Source organism: Crotalus tigris, unplaced genomic scaffold (genome assembly GCF_016545835.1).
Source record: "Crotalus tigris isolate CLP2741 ecotype Arizona unplaced genomic scaffold, ASM1654583v1 scf7180000018825.4774228, whole genome shotgun sequence".
In the NCBI taxonomy this organism is placed as follows: domain Eukaryota; kingdom Metazoa; phylum Chordata; class Lepidosauria; order Squamata; family Viperidae; genus Crotalus; species Crotalus tigris.
In genome coordinates, this window is record NW_024097215.1 from 2,466,972 (window position 1) to 2,486,050 (window position 19,079).

Here is a 19,079-nt window from a genome sequence, read left to right on the forward strand (position 1 = left end):
GCCACCACTATATAAAAAAGATGTTGAGACTCCAGAGAGAGTGCAGAGAAGAGCAACAAAGATGATTAATGACAAACTGTTGTAGAAACTGGATATGTCTAGTCAGTGGTTTTTTTCTAAAAAAAAAAAAAAAAAAGGTGCCGGAACTCACACACATCATACAACCCGCCTTGCCTACCCTACAAGGTTCCATCCCAAAAAGGTGCCGGAACTCCATTCTGGGCGTTCTATGAGAAAAAAAGCCCTGTGTCTAGTCTAACAAAGAGAAGGACTAGGGGCGACATGATAGCAATCTTCCAGTATCTCAGGGGCTGCCACAAAGAAGAGGGAGTCAAGCTATTCTCCAAAGACACCTGAAGGCAGCAGAAGAAGTAAAGGATGGAAAGTTATCAAAGAGAGATTAGAATTAAGGAGAAGTTTCCTGACAGTGAGAACTATTAATCAGTGGAATGGCTTGCCTCCAGAAGTTGTAGGTACTCCATCATTAGGGGTTTTCAAGAAGAGATTGGACAGTCCTTTATCTGAAATGGCATAGGGTCTCCTGCAGAAGCAGGGGGTTGGATTAGAAGACCTCTAAGATCCTTTCCAAAACTCTGTTATTCTGTTAGTAGAGTTGAAGAAATAGTTCCATTGTAAGGTCCAGAACCTAGAAAGGGTCAGTTTTAACCCTTTTTGTCATAAATACATCCCTATCTGAATTCAAACAAAACACCGTGGTTGAAGGAAGAATAAATGTGAAACAAGGAATGGCTTCAGATTATCGTTCATAGAAGACACGTTGAAGTCTGCAAGTTTTTTCAGCTCAGATTTCTTTTTGGAAGAAGGATGATTGGTCCCAGGGGGAAGCCAAATTCACTTCACAATTGTGTTACTAACTGAACAATTGAAGTGATTCACTTAACCACTGTGGCAAGAAAGGGGGCAAAACTCACTACACAAATGTCTCACTTAGCAGAAGAAAGTTTGGACTCAATTGTGGACTTATAATTCGATGACTACCTGTACCAGACATGTCAAACACAAGGCTCGGGGGCCGGATGTGGCCCCCGAAGTGGTTTCATGTGGCCCGCAAAGCCATTCTGGAAACAGTGAGGGAACGGTCCCCGCTGCCTTGGCCCTGGCCTAGGCCAGCCGGAAGCCAATGTACAATTTTGTGGTGGCCATCTATGCTGGACGCATTCAGTCGTAGGTCCACAAGGCCGTCGAAACAGCGAGGAACCAGCCCCTGCTGCGTCGGCTCCGCCCCTTGGATGCATGCTGGGGAGGTGTTACCCTCTGTGAGGAATGAAGAAATGGATCATGCCTTGGCGCTTGCCCCGGTCCCACCCCCTTCTGCCAGAGACCCTCAGATCAGTCCCACTCCTGCCCAGGCCCCCACAGGCACCCTTGACGTGAACAATGTAGAGCTGACCATGCCCACTCAGTAGGCCACACCCACTCCATCCAGGCCCACCCAGTAGGCTGCACCCACCCCGGCCACACCCACCCAGCCCCCCAAGGGCAACCGCAATGCTGATGCGGCCATCAATGAAATTGAGTTTGACGCCCCTGGTATATACTAACAAAAAGATTTCTTCAACCTATGGAATAAGTCCATCTTACATCAGGAATCAATCTCTTTTCTTTCTGCTTGTGATCTCATAGATAAATATGTAAGTCAGTGCAGTGTAGAATTAGAACCTCACGCTAGAATTGCAGGGAGCTGGGTTCAAATACTGCCCCCTCCTCCTCCAGACTAGAAACCACACTGGATGACTTTGTGTATGTCACTGTTGTTCAGCCAGCTATATCTGGGCAACAGTCAGGCAGGGAAAGGAAGGTCAGGAATACGTATACTGCAGGGGATGTGTTCCAGGAATAAGTAAAGTTTTAGCAGAATTTGGAAAGTTTGCTGGTTTGAATGAGGCTGTCAAGCTAGACTCACACCCTATTTGCTAGGTCAGTGATGGCGAACCTTTTAGAGACTGAGTGCCCAAAAACTGGCCCCGCCCCGCCCCCTGCTCCACCCCCTGCCCCGCCCCCCTGCCCGCAAGGCCACTCACCACCTCCAGGGCCCACTGCAGATCGCCCAGGCAGCCCAGCAGCGCTATGGCGGTCATGCCCTCTGCCTGTGCCGTGCAGCATCAACTGTGCACGATGGGGTGTGAGGGCAGAGTCTTGTCTACGGTGCCTGACTGCCATGTCCTTGGCTGCACTGCTCCGTGTGGGCCACGCGGAGCGGCCACTCTCCTTCAGGGGGGCTGCTGGAGAGGAGGGGGTCACGGGGGGAGGCGAGGCTGGGGCAGCAGTACGTGTGCCCACAGAGAGGGCTCCGCATGCTGCCTCTGGCACCCATGCCATAGGTTCGCCACCACTGTGCTAGGTGATCTGCCAGTTAGTTCCTTCTTCTGTTCTGTTTTTAACTTAGGCTTCGACACATTACAAGTTTTATTTTTTTATTTTTTTAGTCAGGTTTAATTTTTGCTTCTATGGGGTACAAGAAAGTCCTCTTTTTGGGGGGGATACGAGGTATTTATAAGAATGTTCCTTGCCCCACCATCTTCTGCTAATAAATAAATGTTGAATTTCTATGGATTTGTTTTGCTTTTTCCTTAACGGAGTTGCACCACTGGCATGCCTGTAGATCTTCTATCCTATTAAAATTCAGACATCTTGAAATAAACATGTAGCTGAGAATCATTAATTAAAAAAAAACAGCTGGGGCAAGTTAAATTCATTGCTACGTTGTTAAAATATGTATGCATTTGTTAGAATTACAGTCCCACCTTCCTCCAGTGCACGTGGCTAAGTACTTTGGTATATTTTGAATTATATGTCTATGGAGATTCTCAGTCATCCAAGTCATAGCTGTCCCAAAGGTGCTTTTTCAAAAAGCAACTGGACTTTCTTTCTTTGTCCTTGAAAACATTTTGCTTCTCATCCAAGAAGCTTCTTCAGTTCTGGAAAGAACTGAAGAGAAGCAAAAGATCTTCAGAGAAAATCAAAGTCCTCTTGAAACAGCACCTTTGGGACAATTCTGAACGACATCCGTTTTTGAAAAACTTCTGAATGTTTAGTGGATCAGGTTTTAGATCCCATTAATCCATTTTCATTTTCACCATCACTCAAAACACCTTTTTATGCTGTGTTGTTAGGATTTATAACTGGATCCTGTAATGGAATATTGAGCACCATAGGTTCAATTTGAAAAACAGTGGATATTAGACTCTCATAAAAAGTTGGGCCGATGATGGAGGTTAGTAAAAAAAAACCTTCGTGGTCAGGATCTGTGACTGTCAGGTTTTGCTTGGGTTGTTTTAGTGCTTGTGAAAATGGGATTTTATATAAAATGGACCTCTAGATTCTAGTCCAGAAAGTCCAGATTTAAATTATGGCCTAATTTTCCCCTCTCCAACTAGGCTTATTGGCAGGTAACAGCCTAGTGAAGATATCACAGAGGGCATCAGAGATTTGAATCCAAGAAAATTGGGGAGGTGGGAGAGATGATAAAGCAGTGGGACTGCAAAAATGCCAAGATATTTGGACTCTGGAGGTGAGGGAAGGCTGAAGGGCACCTATTTTGCTGCATATCTTTCTTGGAGATATGATGCTGAATCCTAGAACTTTGTGGCTACAGTGGGTATCTATGATTTTGCTACCTCCCAGGACTTGCAATTTGTGGGATTATGTAGTGCATCAAACAGACAGAAGGAGGGCGAGGCTAATAAAAGGTACTGCAGAATTTAGGAAGTACTTTGCCCAATGTAACATACCCCTTGTGCTTCTTTTGCAGTTCGCCTCCATGACAGCATATCCGAGGAAGGCTTCCACTACCTCGTCTTTGATCTGTAAGTAATACTTGGTTCTGAAGAAGCTCTGGACCAGCCAAGGTCTTTCTGGAATTCGCTCATCTTTATAAGTCTTCCCCGCTGTGCTTCTTTGTGTCGATGTGTTTTGGCTGCCACAAGTTGATCATCCTCTTTCTGGGTCGCTTTGGATAGCCTTATGCCTTCCCTTCCAGCACCTTCTGAGCAAATGTTTGCAGGCTGCCTGAAGAGCTGGGCAAGTGTTACCATCTTAATGGATGAAGGTGGGCGAAGACTGCAGCTGCAGGCCTTCCATGAGCACAAAAGGGGGGGCAGGGAAGGAGGCTATCGAGATGATAGCTGTGACTCAGGGACCCTGGCAGGTTGGAGAGTTGCTCTATCCTTTTTGAAGACCCAGATTAGGCCAGCTAGGAACCATACAGAAAGTTGGCTCCATGGCTCCAGATGGTGATCTTGCCTTGATTCCTCGCCCTTTATTTGGTTGTGAAGGGGGTAGGCCATGTTCTGGGCAAAGTATTTGCCCATGGGGGGAGGCCCAGAGACAGGGTGTGCTTTGCTTGGCTGCCTCTCACTTGATTTCCAGATATAGAAACCAGTGATCTCATCTCCTCCTCCTCTCTGACAGCTCCAGTTAAGCAGCAAACTATATTTAGCTGTCCTCTGAGTCAGTGCAGCCCCTGCTTCTCTCTCTCTCTCTCTCTCTCTCTCTCTCTCTCTCTCTCTCTCTCTCTCTCTCTCTCTCTCTCTCTCTCTCTCTCTCCCCCCCCTCTCTTTTTCCTTGCTTGGAGTCACACAGACCTTGGCATGGCCATGGCTGCAGCAGGAGGAATTGAAAGCTAGCAATAGATTTTTCCCTTCCATGTACACCCTGCACTGTGGACAAAGGTGGCTCTGTGCCCAGCTGTAGAGACCATCAGATGCAATACTCTTTCAATTATTCTGTGTGCCATTGCGGGCCTGTGGGATTAAACCTGGGTTCCTTGAATACCTGGCAGATTGAAGAGCATCTGTGTGAAATGGGGGTGGAAAAGGAGCAGGTTATGGCCATCCAGCGAAGATGTTTGAAGAGCGCTAGTGCCTCTAATGCCCAAGACTTGATCTTGCAGTAATGATGTGGGTGCTGAATTGTCCATTTGGGTCTCTGTTGTAAACTTTATATCCACTATGTTCTGTTTCCTAATCTCTACATTTCTGTATCAAAGAGGAATCATTCTTGTGCATTTCTGGCATCCTGCTATTTAACACATAACAGCTCTTCTCCCTTTTAGCCTCTCTCAAAGTTTTTAATTAACTAATTACCATTTGGCAGCTTAAAGAATAAAGTACAGTAAGAGAGAGAGAGAGAGAGAAAGAGAGAGAGAGAGAGAGAGAGAGAGAGAGAGAGAGAGAGAGAGAGAGAGAGAGAGAGAGAGAGAGAGAGAGAGATATTATTGCATATTGGTTGATTTAGAGAGGGGAGCAGCATGGTGGCCTAATGGTGAAGACATTTGCCTCCCACTCAAAAGATTGAGAGTACAATCCTAGGTAGCAGCAGATACTTTTCTCCTAGGGTGCAAAGAAAAAATATCTACTGTGAACTCCACATAGGCATCAGGAAGGGCATTCAGCCAGTAAACACTCAGCTCTGGTCAGGCTACCCGAACTAAGGGATTATAGGTCATAAAAAGGGAGTTTTAAAAAGGGAGCTTATTTAGAGGGGGAAAGGGAAAGGATATAAAAAAAATGAATAGGCTTTGATTATGATTTTTTTTCATGAAGATGTAGTTGAAGGTTATTTGTTGAATGAAATAAGGAGATTATATGATGGAAGTAAGGAGAATACATGGAATGCTTAGCAAATAATTCAGTATTGAGTGAAAGACAAGGGTGTGATGTCTCCTTGGTTGTTTGGTGTATTTTTTTGGGTAAGCGCATAAGATACACTTGTGTTGACATTAGGGGTGTGTTTGTTGGGAATATGGATGTACATGTAGTTTTGTAAGCGGATGACCCGGTATTGTTGGCTGAGTACCCAAATGTTCTGTAGCATAGATTATATGATGCAATAAAGAGTATGGATCTGAAAATTAATATATCAAAATCAATAGCTATGTTATCCAGGAAAATAGCATGGACAGTTGCAAGTTACTCATAAATGCCATAACTAGAGCAAGCAGGCGGATTTGTTGAATTTCTTCATGGAATATTTGCTAAAAATGGAAAAATATTTTGAGAAATTTAAGATGGTAGAAAAATAGTGGTACGGGTCAAGAATAAAGTAGGAGATTGAGAAAGCTGTAATTGGATGGAGTTGATGAAATCCTCAGAAAGAATGAACATGTTAAAGAACAAAAGGCAGTATATGAATCAGTTTATGAATGAGAATATCTTGTAAGGAGAAAAAGAAATGTAGAAGCCTAGTGAATGGTAGTTATGTAAATTAAATTTACCTGTATTTCTTCCCTTTTTTAATTCATGGCTTAAATGGCTTTGGTACAGTACTTCTTACTTGTTTGTTGTACTTGATGTAACATTGCTTGCCCTGAAATAACTAGTCTTCCATCTGGATGAGAGATAAAATAGAACTTCTCCCAAAGAGGAGAAGAGAGGAAGAAGAAAAAGAAAGTGGACAAATGACCTCAATATAAATGTAAATATATAATAAATATAAATTTTGCTTTAAACCCCTGTTTCCAACCCCTGGTCTGTGGACCAGTACCGGGCTGTAGCACGCCAGCAACCGGTCCACACACACAAGGAAAGCCCCATTGCGGGATGCAGGCAGCACACAAACCCTTGCCCCCTCCAGTCCGTGGAAAAACCTCTCTCCATGGAACCAGTCCCTGATGCCCAAAAGATTGGGAACCTCTGCTTTAAAGGGAGCTAACACACATTTCTTCAACTAGAGTGTTGATCGCAATGCACCAGCAACTAGAGTTCAGATGTTTCATGAGGCGCTTGTGTCAAAAAAAAACAGAGAGAGAATGCAAGGAGTAAATGCATAGTTTTGAGCAGGGCTTTTTTTGTCATAGAACTCCTAGAACGGAGTTCCGGCACCTTTTTTGGATGGAACCTTGTAGGATAGGCAAGGCAAGTTGTATGACTTGTGTGCGTTCCGGCACCTTTAAAAAAAAAAAAAGCACTGGTTTTGAGTATTTAAATAGCATCTTGCCTGCTTCCTAAAATCTCCAGGGGTAACTGGAGTGGGATAGCTCCAGTGAGATTTTAAACTACATCTATTTACTTTCAAGATAAAGTTAGGCCTTTTCTGACCAAACAAATACAGTTTTGTCACATTAGCAAGCCTTGGCCGTTGCTCAACAAGCTAGACTTAACGTTGGCTCGGGTGAGGTTCCCCGATGGAACAGAAATTGGGTCCATGGCAATTTCTTTGGGTCACGGGCCAGGCAATTAAGTAAGAGGCTGAAAGAAGAATAGAACTTGCAGGAAATGGTCCAAGTCTTTCAGAAATAGTTGGGTTCAGTGGTTGTAATGGAAAGGAGGAATAACTTTGAGGAGAAAAACCTCAAGGAAGACCACCGGTCTGATAAAATAAAATAAAATTGAGTCCCGGCCAGTATTGTAACAAGAGAAAGTTTCTCAGACAAGACCCTTCTTGTCTACAGAGATTTTCAGTCATCCAGGTCATGGTTGTCCCAAAGATGCTTTTTCAAAAGGCAACTAGACTTTCTTCATTTTTGCTTAATAATTAATAATAATAATGATAAAGTTGGAAGGGACCTTGGAGGTCATCTAGTGCAACCCCCTGCTCAGGCAGGAAACCCTATACCATTTTGGACAAATGGCTGCCAGTTTCTTCTTAAAAACTTCCAGCGTTGGCACATTCACCGCTTCTGGAGGCAGGTTGTTCCACTGGTTAATTGTTCTAACTGCCAGGAAGTTTCTCCTTAGTTCTAGGTTGTTTCTCTCCTTGATTAGTTTCCATCCATTGCTTCTTGTCCTGCCTTCAGACGCTTTGGAGAATAGCTTGACTGCCTCTTCTTTGTGGCAGCCCCTGAGATATTGGAACACTGCTATCATGTCCCCCCTTGTCCTTCTCTTCGTTAAACTAGACATACCCAATTCCAGCAACCGTATATGTTTTAACCTCCACTCCCCTAATCATCTTTGTTGCTCTTCTCTGTACTCTTTCTAGAGTCTCAGCATCTTTTTTACATCGTGGTGAGCAAAACTGGATGCAGTATTCCAAGTGATGCCTTACTAAGGCATTGTAAAGTGGTATTAACACTTCACGTGATCTTGTTTCCATCCCTCTGTTAATGCAGCCCAGCACTGTGTTGGCTTTTTTGGCAGCTGCAGCACACTGCTGGCTCATGTTTAAGTGATTGTCCCCTAGGACTCCGAGATCCCTCTCACAGTTACTACTATTGAGCAAGGTACCCCCTATACTATACCTGTACATTTGGTTTTTCTTGCCTAAATGTAGAACTTTACTTTTTTCACCACTGAATTTCATTTTGTTAGATAGCGTCCAGTGTTCAAGTCTCTCCAGATCCTCCTGTATCTTAAGCCTGTTTTCTGGAGTGTTGGCTATTCCTGCCAGCTTGAAAGCATTTTTTGCTTCTCATCCAAGAAGCTTCTTCAGTTCTGAAGACGCTTCTTGGAATCTTCAGTATGCAGTAACCTTCAGTTCCAAAGAAACGTCTTGGAGGAGAAGTGAAGCGTCTTCTTCAAGGAAGTCCTGTTGCCTTTTGAAAAAGCACATCCTTCTTCTCATGAAGATAAAGGAAAAAAGGGTGGGGAGAATTACATTCAGTACTGCAATATTTTGTACCATAAACATTTATGATCGAAGTAGTATTGACCTGCATACCTTGAACTTCCTGGTCTGGTCTGCCTTGAAAGGCTGACAGTGATATACTCTCCAAATGTCCTGTTGACAAATCTCAAACGTTGGTTGAAGTCTGGTTTGTGTCACCTTGCAGGGTCACGGGCGGTGAGCTCTTCGAAGACATTGTTGCGAGAGAATACTACAGTGAAGCTGATGCAAGGTGAGTGGTAACTCCACATCCACCTGTTCCCCCCTCCATCCTTCTCCCTCCCTCAGCCCCACCCCCTCCTTCTGTTCCCAGATCCCACACCAGCTCGAACCTGTGAAATATGAACCCATCTGTGATCAGGGAAGTTTGGGTGGGGGTGGGAGCCACATGGTTGGGTTCAAAAGATATCACATGATTGCCGTGATGTTCACATGTCCTTTTGGCACCAGTGGCTGCCATCTCGTGCCCCATTGCCTCATGCAGTGCCAGCCAGCTCTCCCGCATACCCTTGGACTGCTGCTCTTGATTACATAGTAGAGAGTGGAGGTTCTATTCACCTTATAGTTGTGAAGAAGAAAGAATTTATGTGAGGCATTGCAGGGTGAGAATAGATGCACCTATTCTGGTTTCTTCCTGTGCCTCCACTGCCCCCCCCCTATATACGATGCAAATTCTCTCAGTACCTCTGATCATTTAAGGATACTCTCTTTTTCAAATGAACTTTCACCAGGTACCAGCTCCTGTGTGACAGATGAGAGAGATTTGGTTGGAGAGCCAGATGACTGAGGAGTGTACTCCCACTATTACAAACAGGCCTTAATCTGTCGCTTGAGTATCTCAAGTTCAAATGGGGTTTTAGCATTTTTACAAAGGTAGTTGTTGTTAGTGCTTTCACACTTTAATTTTCTCATCCTACTTCAACCATAGAGAGATTGGTAGTGCTCTAGACTAGCTTGGAGGTTGTATGGTCTCTTTGGCAGACGATTGTCAGTCTAACCAGGATAGTTGGTGATAAGAACTGGAGGTGTGCAAGGATGCGAGAAAATTGGAGTAAGGAATAACAATTGGATGGGACATAACGGAGATTAGTGTTTGCTGGGCAATCTATCATTAGCACAGAGTCCAAAGCTTCATGAAGTGATGCATCAAGGCCACCAAATTACAAAACAGGATTGCATTTGAGAAGCATTCATAGCTACAGCTGGGAGTCTGAAGTTTGTCAACCAAGACTGGAAGGAATTCTAACCTTTGGAGTGGTGTAGAGGAGCAGAGGTTGAGGAAATAGCAGGAGGCACCAAAGAGACATCAGCAAATTCAAATGTCAGTTTAAAGCTTTCACAACAAGAGATTGTTGACCAAGGCATGAACGTGTTAGTCAAGAAGTACATTGTGAAGTTATTTCTGCTTGAGTTAAGAAACATAGCCATTTCCCAAGACCGACATTTTGCAAAGAAGACACTCTAAAAGAGGGAAGCCACAGCAATCCCAAAGTTTAGAATCTGGTATAATTCTTCCCAGACAATTTCAACTTTTCTACATTTTTCCTTTCCTATCTTGTTCCTCCAGGGCTTCAGTGGTGAGAGAAATACCATAGGAGAGCAGAATAATTCTACCAGCCCATTGTTTTTGATATTGTATGCTCCTTAGGACAGCAACCCCAGATTTTTTGTATTCTGTAAAAGATCAGGGACAATGATAGTCTGCTATAGATAATGAAAATAGCATCTTGTGTTTTGTTTAAGCACCTCTGATTTGATGGTAACCCTGCATGAAAACCATGAGCCCTTTCTCATGGTGGCTTCCTGCCCCTCAAGAGGGGCCTAACGATGGAAAAGCATCCTCTGTTGTTCCTAAATAAAGGTGGTCCTCAACTTACAACATTTCATTAGATGTCTGTTCAAAGTTACAACGACACTGAAAAAATGTGACTGATGATCATTTGCAGCATCCCCAAAGTCACGTGATTCACATGCGGATGCTTGACAACTGACGCACGTTTAGAGGGTTGCAGTGATCCCAGAGTCATGTGATCCCCTTCTGACAAGCAAAGTCAATGGGGAAACCAGATTCCCTTAACAACTGGCTTACTAATGGAAGAACTGCAGTGATTCACTTAATAAATGTGGCGAGAAAATTCGTAAAATGGGGCCAAACTCACTTAACAAGTTTCTCACTAAGCAGCATAGATTTTTGGGCTCAGTTGTGGTTGTAAGTTGAGGACTACCTGTATTTGCCTTCCGAACAGTCCTGCTAAGTACATTGGAATTGTAAGTAGGAAGGCAGAGACTGGTGTGCACGCAAGACACTCGTCAAGCCCAGCACTGTTCCATAGCCAACTGGTGAAATTCATCCACCTTCAGCTTGCAAAGCCAAATGATGCCTTAAAATGGTGTTTCTCAACCTTGGCAACTTCAAGATGGATGGGCTTTTTCCCCCGGCTGGCTGGGGAATTCTGGGAGTTGAGGTTCATACATCTTAAAGTTGCCAAGGTTTGAGAAACAGTGCCTTAAAAACTTCTTTTTTAGCCTGCTGTCTCTTGCCCCAATTAAGCAATGTTCTCTTAGCCCTCTTCTCTTGAAAAAAGAGCTGGACATTGACAGATTAGCAAGCGTTCCCAGTTCCAGCAGTTATGCTCAGTTAGTCTGGGAGAGAGGTCAGGTACAGTTAATAGTCTAATACCCCAAATAGCTGAATTAAGAAACAGGAGGGATAAAACATATGCAGGGAGGTCAGGAAATTACATAAGCAAGCCAGACACATGCATGAAGGTGCAGTGGGCTGGGGTAAGCTTACAGAAATGAGAGACTTTGTCCAAGAGGTCAGGACCAAAAAGGTTCAATGGGATGGGATGTAATTCAAGCACATGAGAATGATTAAAAACATATTTGATGAACAAGTTGGCCTCTCCCTTGTAGTTTCACCAAAACACTGCAGGGGAGATGTCGCTTTTGTACGGAGTGGTACCCCAAGTGGCTTGGTTAGATCACTATATTGGTGAGTTTTGACATAGCTTGCTAGGGAATCCAGCCCTTGTGTGCTTCACATTATGTACGAACCAAGCCATGTTAGCTTGTTCAACATACCACAGGAAGAGAAGACTTAGTGTGGTGGGTGTTTCCTGCCTATAGAATTAAGTTCTGTAATAATATATACTTTATTTTTCTCGATAACTCCACTTACTAACTTAATCCTTCCACTTAGTTGTCATGTAGACATGAACTGAAGGAGCCCCTCACTGGATTCCTGAGTTTGTAGTTGTGTGCAGTATCTGATGTGCTGCTTTGATCTATATCAGTGGTTGGATTCAAATATGTGAACAACCAGTTCTCTGTATGGATGCCGCTTCCGGAAGTCCATTCTGGGCCTGCGCAACAAAAAATTAGCTATCGGTTCTGCTGAAGTGGTATGTACTGGCTGATTCCCACCACTGGACACAGGGTCTCCTGCTTGAGCAGGGGGTTGGACTAGAAGACCCTCAAGATCCCTTCACTCTATTCTGATTCTGATTCCAGATTCCCAACCCTTGTAGGCAGTGGTGAGATTCAGATATGGGAACAACCGGTTCTCTGTATGGATACCACTTCCGGAAGTCCATTCTGGGCCTGGCAACAAAAACTTAGCCACCGGTTCTGCCGAACTGATGTGAACTGCCTGAATCCCACCATTGGATCTATATATAAGACATAATAAAACACAAACTAATACAGAATAAAGAAAACAGAGAAAGAAGAAAAAGCAAAAGGGCAGAAAGAAAAGGTGAAAAGAAATAGAAAGAAAAAAGCTTCCTTATTTCTCTGCAGCAAATACAAGTATGGTTACAAAGTTCTCCCCTACTCTATGATTACAAAGAAAAAAGACCCTCACTTTTTTTTCTGCTATCTAATTTTATTTTCTAGTTTTCAGAATAAAAAATCATTGTGCCATTTTTTCCCCATTTCATGAAAAAAAAAAAGTCTAAGGAGTTTCCAGTCAGCCAGAAATGTAGATACAGTCTTTTCTTTAATCAAGAAAGTTAGTTTCGTCATCTCTGAAAATTTCACCATCTTCACCAACCATTATGAGTGGTGCAGAATCCTTCCAGTTTTGGGATATAATAATCTCTCTGCAATTTTCATATAGAAAAACAACATCCCATGGCTTTTTTCTAGATATCTGTCCATTAATTCCAAAAGAAAAGCCTCTGATTTAATTGAGCATTAGTCTTTAAAATCTTCTGCATTAATATATGTATTTGTATCCTTTTTTAAAGCTTTTTTCCCATGTTCACCACACATGATATAATGTAACTTCATGTTATTCACATTTACAGCATAAATTTGAAGTATCTTTATAATTTGTACATTGTACATTGTAGATGATTTTTCTGGTGACAAATACCAAGAATTTTTCAATTCTTTCAACCACCCATTTTCCCAGTGATCCATTTGTATATTGTAACCAAAATATTTAGCCCATTTTAGTATACGTTATTTCGCTTGTTCTTCGTCTGTCTCATATTTCAACAAAAGTTTATACATTTTAGCAATAGCATGGTCATCACTGGCACATAATTCTATTTCAAAGTCACTCTGCGTTGTTCAAAACCGTAACATCTTTTACCCACTTTAAATTTTTCTAATAATTGTGCATAGGAAAACCATTGACAAACATATGTTTCTATTATCAAATCTTCTCTTGATTTTATTTTACAGTCTCCTTGAGAAAATCCTAGTATGTCACAATAAGTTAAACATTTATGTTTACTTATTATCTATAAAATGCTTCTTAGCTGAGAGCCATAAAGGTATTTTTGGGCACAACCTAGATTTATTTCATACTTTAAAAATAGCCCACATGACATAATGATTTATGAAATTGACATTAACGTTAGTTTTCTCATATAGATATTTGTGCCACCCAAATCTCAGATAATATCCTTCTGACTCCAACAGCCTTCTATTTCTTCTGGAACCTTCTGGAAGTTTTTAAGAAGAGATTGGACAACCATTTGTCTGAAATGGTATAGGGTCTCCAGCTTGAGCAGGGGGCTGGACTAGAAGACCTCCAAGGTCCCTTCCAGCTATTCTATTCTATTCTATTCTATTCTATTCTATTCTATTCTATTCTATTCTATTCTATTCTACTCTATTCTATTTTCCATTCTCTATTCTATTCTATTCTATTCTATTCTATTCTATTCTATTCTATTTTCCATTCTATATTCTATTCTACTCTGCTCTGCTCTGCTCTGCTCTACTCTACTCTACTCTACTCTACTCTAAACAATATCTGCTTTCAACTAAGTTAACAGCAGCAAAGTATAATTTTAAATCTGGTAAATCCAATTCTCCTCTTCTGCATCTTATAATATCATATATAATATTCAAGTTTTTTCCCCTGCCCAACAAATTTAGATATGTCCTTCTGTCATTCTTTAAATGGTACATCAATTATCAAGACAGGTATTATTGAAACAAAAATAACATTCTAGGCAAAACCTTCAGCTTAATCACAGAAATTTTCTTCAACAGTGACAATTGTACTTTATCCCATCTTAACATGTCTTTTTACACTTCATTCCATGTCTTAACATAATTATTTTGAAATAACATACAATTTGTATTTGTCATAGTTATAGTGAATTATTTTATCTTCTCAATCTTAAACCCCATTATATTCATTAATTCCATTTGATCTTGTATCTTCACAGTTTTTGTTAACATTTTAGTATTTTGTTTATTAATCTTGAAACCTGCTAAAGCCCCAAATTCTTTTAATTTACTCATTAGAAGTTCAATTCCCTTTAAAAGAATTGCTAAAAGCAGAACCAAGCCATCCACAAAAACTCTTAATTTGTATAATATTTTTTTAATCTTTATGTTCATGAGTCTGTCATCTTGTCTTATGTCTCTATCCTACTGTATATTTCAAGAACTAAAATAAATAAGGGGGAACAGTGGACAACCTTCCCTTGTTCCATTTTGTATCTCACATGGTTGGTTAAATCCACATAAACAATTAATTGGCCATCTGTGAAGTCTAGATCAATTTCACCCATTGTATAATTCCCCCCCCCCAAATTTGTATCTTCAAAAACTTTAAACAAAAAAGTCTGGTTCACATGATCAAAGGCCTCATATCTGTGTTTAAAAAGATCATTGTGGCTGCTGTGCCATTTTCTATGTTCTTCTGGATTAACATAATACAACTTAGGCTTCTTACCATTTATGGTCAGCTTCTGTCTTTTCCTTAATTATTAAGATTGTTTTTGCCTGATAAAACTTAATGTTCCTTTGTGGGTGGGGTTGGTGAAGAGGAAGGTTACCAAGATGGTGTTGTCAGTGGAGAAATGTGCTTTCTTTTAGACTGAGAATATCCATGTTGAGGTTTCAGTTAAAGCAGAGGTAGACCACCCAATGACCTCTGGATGTTTCGGATTATGACTATCCAGATCCCTTTACCGCTGACCATGTAGCTTGATGAGACTGAAATCCAGAACAACTGCAGGATATTTAATTGGCTGCTGTCCAACTGAATGACCTCAAGTTCATTCATGCTTTGAACTACAACTGCCTTCATGTCTAGCTGGGAAGTCCAGTGGTCAGGGATCAGGAGAACATAATGTCTGGAGAGTGCTAGGATGATGACGATGGAGTAATTAAAATCAGGGTCTGTTTTCCATTCGCCAACCTCGTGTCCTCTGTGGTTTTATTTTTAACTTTTGAAATGGAATCTTGCTGTCTACCACTTGTATCTATAAGAGAGTTTTCATCGCTTTTTAACCCCAAGTTCATTGCAGAAGTTCTCTAAAGCAAGTGACAGAGACAATAAACTCAGAACAAGAGATTCAGAAAAGGTTTGACCACTGATTTTCCAGACAATATCCTAAAAATTCAGAATAAGATGCATACTATTAAGCTGATAGCCGGACCACTCAGATACAACTAAAGCAGGTATTCAGAACTGGCAGATGCTACAGCCCTTCCTTGACTATACAACTATAGATTATAGCTGGAGGATTATGTGTTGGAACACACCTAGTATCAACCTAATTTTTTCTGGGAGAAAACTGACTGATTTTTCTATTAATAGGAAATATTTGACATGGGAGAGCATTCAAGGATGTGACTGATTTCACCTAACTATTTAGAATATTTGACCCAAACTTCCCTTTTTATGAGGGTGAGGTATTGTTAAAGAAAGACCTCAATGCTGGAGTGCAAATATGAACGTACTCTTGGAGACAGTTGCCCTACCATAGCTCCAGATTTAACAGAAAAATGTTTGAGCAAATCTGAACTCAATAATAAGAAATGTATCAACATTGCCCAGTGTGGCACTTAGAGATGCCACACGTAGAATCCTTAGCCAAGCTAAAAAGAATTCTGGGAACTGTGGTCCAGCAATTCTTGCTGGAACAAATTTTCTAAAGGATTTTTTTTTAAACCTACATGTAGCTTTTAGCTCTTCTTATGAGCTATCTGCAAAAAAATTAATAGAACCACAAAGGTTGACTGGAATGGGAGAATATGAAAAGCACAGGACTGGGGATGAAAGGGGTCAAATTAGGATTTCTGTGGGTAGATTCCTGGAGGGAGGGAGACAGATCCAGAGAAGCATGGTAGTAGCACATAGAAGAGCATGAACATCAAGTTGGTCTGATGAGTCTCAATCAGTGGGATCAAGTGAGATACTTTTCGTAAGTCTTGTCCATATACAGTATGCACAATCCCTTACTCCATGTTACGTCCCATGTGTAACCAAAACCATGTTGTCACTACTAACATTTTGTATGGACGCATAGGAGAAAAACAGCATTTCTCTTTCTCTCCCCACTTGAAATAGCGCTACATTAGCTGGACCCAGGTGAGCTGCTTAGAAGGAAATCTAAACAACGAGCAGCTGATGAGGTTGCAGACATGGTTAGACAATGCAGTTTGCAAGTACGGAAGTGCCTCCTTCATCAGGTCATGCCCATAGGTGTTTTGTATGGCTTCTGAGTCGAATTCACAGGAGCACGGTGGCTAAAGTGGTGGGAACGCTGGGCAGATTAGCAAGCCCACGTTCGAGACCTGAGAACTGCTATGGGGCAAGGTTGAGCACTCGTCCTTCGCTCCAGCTCCTGCTGGGGACATGAAAGGAGTCCCCAGATGGGCATCCCCAGGTCAAGGGTGACGTCACTGAATAATCCTTTCAATCCGGAAGTGCCTCAGTGCTTCTGAAGAAAAAAAAAATATCAAGGAGAAAAAAAATGCAAAAAAAAAGTCAAATTCATGGATTTCCTCCTGCCCCCTTTCACTACCTGGCAGACTGTTTCCCCACTCCTCTTTTCAGATGGCTACTGAACTACAGCCCCCTTAAAAGGGTCTCTGAATGCTAAGTGTCTCTTTTAGATGGGGGGGGGAAAGGCTCGTCCCTCTTCATATTGGGCTGATTTTGCACAACCACTTTGGTTCTCCTAAACACCCTTGGTTGGAAGAGAAGGGGCAATCCGCTCTCTAGCTTGGCTTCCCCATTCTCACAACCTGACTGGGCACAGTTTCTGGTGTCATTAACAATCGCCAACCTGCACGCATCTTGTGATAACCCCGCTGTGGTCTCTAGAGCGTTCACAACATTTGTTTCTCTCCTTCTCTCGTTCTCCCATCTCTCTCCCCTGCCCCCTGTCCCTTTCTGTCTGTCCATCTGTCTGTCCCTGTGGATCGTTCCCTTCCCTACACTCCTTTGGAAATCCCTGATTTTTGTTTCCTGCCATACATATTTTTGTTACTCTCTCCACTCCGCTCTGTTTGGGTAATCTCTCCATCCTTCCTCCTTTTCTTCTCCCCTCTCCCTCTCCCTCCCCCCTCTCTCTCCATCCCCCTCCCCTGCTGCTCCTCTTCTGTGTGTGGTTCCTCCTCGCCTCCCCCCTGTTGTCGGCCTCCCCTTTGTTCCCCACCCACCTTCTCTCCCCTCCTTTCCTTCCCGTTTTGTTTTGCAGTCACTGTATCCATCAGGTATTAGAAAGCGTAACTTACATTCACCACTATGCCATTGTGCACAGGGATTTGAAGGTCAGTATACATATGCCTTTCACCCTCTTAGAATGTGGGATTGGGAGGATAGGGCACTGCCCTAATAAATTGAACCTGGCCAGGTCTGGGGCTCCACAGTGCCAGCTTCCTTTTCTGGTTTGGCATATGGGGTGGGCAATTATTCAGAGATGGTTTCTTTCCACCTTGGACCTGCATGGCTACATCCACCTCCTCTGTGCAACCCTCCCAGCAAGGGCAGATGGGTGCAGGCAGGTAGGAGATATGGGATGTCCCTCCCACAGCATCACTCAAGGCCCAGATTTACCGATGTACCCAATTCCAGATTTTCTTGGGGCAACAACCCCTTCTGGGCACCTGGGGAAGGGGCAAAGTCAATGTGGCATGCTTCATCCATTCATTTTTCCACTTGTGTTTGTGTGTGTGTGCTCTTTTTCTTTCCCCTTCTCCCTCTTTCTCTTTCCTGGTCTACATTGATGATTTACCACAATTGCTTCTTCCCAACTCTGGCCCTTTTTTCCCCGTTGTGACCAAAGCATCACCTTATGTCTTCTCAAGATCGGAATGGATATGGGTTGTGGCTAAGCTGGAGTGCATGCCTTTGATGCAGATAAGGAACACCCAGAACCTGGTTCAGGATGTTTAGCCTATCCGGGTGATTGAGAACAGTATCTAGATTAGGCTTTCTTAGACAGTGGGCTCATTAAGCCAGCCTCCCTTGAACCCTTGCTTTGTGATAGAAAATGGGATGCTGTGGACTCTCCTCATTGCTTTGGGGTGCATTATGCACAACGCTGATGGGAGCTTCAGTTTCTCAACTTATTTAGTGACCCAGAATATGGCACTATTACATAAAGACCCAGCGGTTTCTCTCATTCAGGATCCCAGCTTCTGAATGTTGTATAATGGGGAAGGGAAATCTAATGAAAAGAAATTGATTACTTTCCATGAAAGAAAACTCCTTAAAAATCCATAGGGGACAGGGTAGAGGAGAAAATGGAAGGGGTTTACAAGCAAGATGAGTTCCCTTCACCATTTTTTAATAATTAGAGGAGGGGAAAAAAAAACTTCACTCAAAGGCTGGCATCCATTCCGAACATGCGGTTGTGGTATAATAGCCGCTGAAGAAACAAAACATCTAGTCCAGGGGTAGGCAACCTTGGCTCTTTTATGACTCGTGGACTTCAACTCCCAGAATTCCTGAGCCAGGAATTCTGGGAGTTGAAGTCCACGAGTCATTAAAGAGTCATTAAAGAGCCAAGGTTGCCTACCCCTGATCTAGTCAAATCCTAATTCCTTTGATTAGGGAGTGTCATACAGTGAAGAGGACAGAAATGATTTAAAGTCAGCTCTAAACAAATGGAATCGAACAAAGCATAAATATGTAAACGTGTCTGTGTGTGCATGTGGATTACAATCCATGCATTTCAGTCAAGAGGGCTTCATCTTGTAGAAGATTCATTTGAGTTGATAACAGCCCAGAACACTGGAAAAGTCCTCTG

The 19,079-nt window shown here is 42.4% G+C and overlaps 1 protein-coding gene across 15 annotated transcripts in view; it reads left to right on the forward strand.

The window, feature by feature from the left end:
- Positions 1–19,079, forward strand: part of CAMK2B (calcium/calmodulin dependent protein kinase II beta) — a 174,908-nt gene that overhangs the window by 84,770 nt on the left and 71,059 nt on the right. For 10 of the 15 annotated variants that reach the window (XM_039356418.1, XM_039356432.1, XM_039356423.1 and 7 more), the window contains exons 4-5: positions 3,773–3,827; positions 8,732–8,797. In XM_039356418.1, coding sequence (XP_039212352.1) covers positions 3,773–3,827; positions 8,732–8,797 — 121 coding nt within the window. Of the gene's footprint in view, positions 1–3,772; positions 3,828–8,731; positions 8,798–17,525; positions 17,599–19,079 lie in introns of those variants that run through there. The other 5 variants (XM_039356421.1, XM_039356424.1, XM_039356433.1 and 2 more) reach the window with 2 other exon arrangements.